This window comes from Octopus sinensis, linkage group LG1 (genome assembly GCF_006345805.1).
Source record: "Octopus sinensis linkage group LG1, ASM634580v1, whole genome shotgun sequence".
NCBI classification, from domain to species: Eukaryota; Metazoa; Mollusca; class Cephalopoda; order Octopoda; family Octopodidae; genus Octopus; species Octopus sinensis.
This window is the reverse complement of record NC_042997.1, coordinates 17,970,976-17,973,631: the sequence shown is the minus strand read 5'-3', so window position 1 is coordinate 17,973,631 and position 2,656 is coordinate 17,970,976. Positions and strand designations below refer to the sequence as shown.

The 2,656-nt window shown below is 36.0% G+C and overlaps 1 protein-coding gene across 1 annotated transcript; it reads left to right on the top strand.

Annotated features, from left to right (window-relative positions):
* Nucleotides 1-533: 533 nt before the first annotated feature.
* Nucleotides 534-2,345, top strand: LOC115218097 (general transcription factor II-I repeat domain-containing protein 2A-like). Its single transcript, XM_029787887.1, has one exon. The coding sequence runs from the start codon at nt 534-536 to the stop codon at nt 2,343-2,345; it is 1,812 nt and encodes a 603-aa protein (XP_029643747.1).
* Nucleotides 2,346-2,656: the final 311 nt, after the last annotated feature.

Below are 2,656 nucleotides of genomic sequence, written 5' to 3'. Positions count from 1 at the left end.
CCCATCAGAACCACCATAAAATGAATTAACTTCGCTATGGAGCTACCTATCATTCATCTTAGATAACAGGCGATTGTCGGTGAGATGGATGGTGCTGCTTACAATGAAGCAGAGATTCAATTTCTAGCTTTATTGATGTCGCAGAAAAGTCAACCTATTCCGTCAACTGTCGAGAGAGCGGATACGACAAGTATGACGTTAATAAAAGTCCCGTGCCTAGTATAATAAAAGAAGACAAATATCGATTTATCGATGTTACCTACATCTCACGAGCGATGAATAGAGAGGGTTGAGCCTGACGTTGTGTGGTGGTTTCTAATCCTGGTGCAGTCGCCAATCAGCGTGGAGTAAAGTTCGATGCGCATTCCGTCAGTCAGCACAGACTTGGCGTTTTCGTTGTGCACAAGTGTGAGTCATTTGTCGTCGTCACTGCCGAAGTGAATGCACGTATCGAGTGACCTGTGAATATTGTTTTTACTTGTTTCGTCCTTTTACATATATCGTCGAGCAAAATCTGTCAACCCATGGTAAAAATGTTAGCTCAAGGAAGAAAACGAAAAATTGACTCTGAGTGTAGAGTTTTTAAGGAACAATGGAACATAGACTATTTTGTCATAGAGTCAAACAACAAGGCACTATGCGTTATATGCACCGACACAATTGCAGTACTTAAAGAGTACAACATTCGGAGACATTATGAAAAAAAGCATTCATCACAGTACTACAAATTCATTGGACAGCTACGTAAAGAGAAATTTGACAAATTAAAGAAGTATTTATCATCAATGCAGCTTGTTTTCAAGAAGAAGGCTGTAGAAAAAGAGAGAGCAACAAGAGCAAGCTTCCATGTTGCTAACCTTTTGGCGAAGAAAGGTAAGCCATTTACAGATGGTGAACTTATTAAAAAGTGCTTGAATGAGGTAGCTAAGGAAATGTGTCCAGAAAACGTAGATTTATTTTCCGCAATTAGTCTTTCTGCGAACACTGTTGCTCGTAGGGTTGAACATATTGAAAGAAATATTAAATCACAGCTAAAAGACAAAGCCAGCAAGTTTGTATGCTTTTCTGTTGCACTTGATGAGTCAATTGATGTATCAGACACATCCCAATTGTTATTGTTCATCAGAGGAATAAATGCCAATTTTGAGATTACTGAGGAACTTGTATCTGTGCACAGCATGCATGGAACAACAACAGGCATAGATATTTTTAGAGAAGTGGAAAAGTCAGTGGCTGAGTATAATTTGGAATGGAAAAAACTAAAATGCATAACAACAGATGGTGGCAGAAATATGTGTGGAACCAAAAAGGGCTTAGTTGGGCAAATTAACAAAGTAATTGAGAATTCCGGTGGATTGAAACCTTTGGTATTGCATTGTATTCTTCATCAGCAAGCACTGTGTGGAAAGCATCTTGATTTATCATCTGTATTAGATCCTGTGATTTCCACTGTTAACTACATAAGATCTCATGGACTCAAACATCGCCAATTTCGTGATTTCTTGGAGGAAATGAATGCTGAGTTTCCAGACCTACCTTACTATACTTCAGTAAGATGGCTTAGCTATGGAAAAATTCTGGCTAGATTTTTTGAGCTTCGAACTGAAATTGAAATATTTTTAAATGAGAAAAACCATTCACAGGTGTTGCTCAAAGACAGTGAATGGCTCTGGAAATTAGCATTTTCAGCCGATTTAACTATGCATCTCAATGATTTCAACCTACGGATACAAGGTGAAACTTCACTCATCTGTGATTTGTACTCAAAGGTGAAAGCTTTTCGTAAGAAATTAATACTATTTGAAAGTCAGTTAACAAGAAGCTGCTTTACTTATTTTTCACGATGTGACAAATATAGACAGGAAGCTGCCACTCCATTTCCAAACTTGTTTGCTCAAGATGTCATTTTAGCTTTGAAACAACAGTTTGAAGAACGTTTTTCTGATCTTGATGCATGTTCTTTAAAACTAAGAATTTTTGAAAATCCATTTAACTCTGTTATTGGAGACTTACCTTCTGAGTTACAAATGGAAGTTATTGATTTGCAATCCAATGACATCCTGAAGGACAAATATAAAGAGGGAAATTTGATTGAATTCTACAAATGCCTTCCATCCGACCAATTTCTTCATTTAAGGAGGTTTGCCTGTGAATTCATTTCAGTTTTTGGCACCACATATTTGTGTGAGAAGACTTTTTCAAAGATGAAATACACAAAATCGTGCTACAGATCACAATTGTCTGATGAACATTTAAATGCATTGCTTGTTATTGGAACCACTCAGTTGGACAAAATTTTGTCAGAAATGAAACAATTTCATGTTTCCCCTATTGATCAAAGTTAAAAAAAACATGTTAATTGTTACTGATATTATATACATTGTGATTATGTACTGAATAAATAACCTTTTTTAATTATTAATTCACTATTTATTTATATTATTTTGGTAAAATAAATAATTTAGAACCTTGGCCCCCGTAGCTTTAAAAATTCAGCAATGTGGCCCTCCGCTGGAAAACTTTGGAGACCCCTGCTTTAATGTATCAATTTAAATAATTGCATTTAAGTTATTCTCTTCTACCATGAAAATTTATGCAGGCATAAACATTCAGCTGCATTCAACTCAAAAGTACACTGGCATATATACATACATGC

Excerpts from the sequence above, each read along its gene's own strand:
- LOC115218097 (XM_029787887.1), top strand. The coding sequence starts at position 534 with ATGTTAGCTCAAGGAAGAAAACGAAAAATTGACTCTGAGTGTAGAGTT.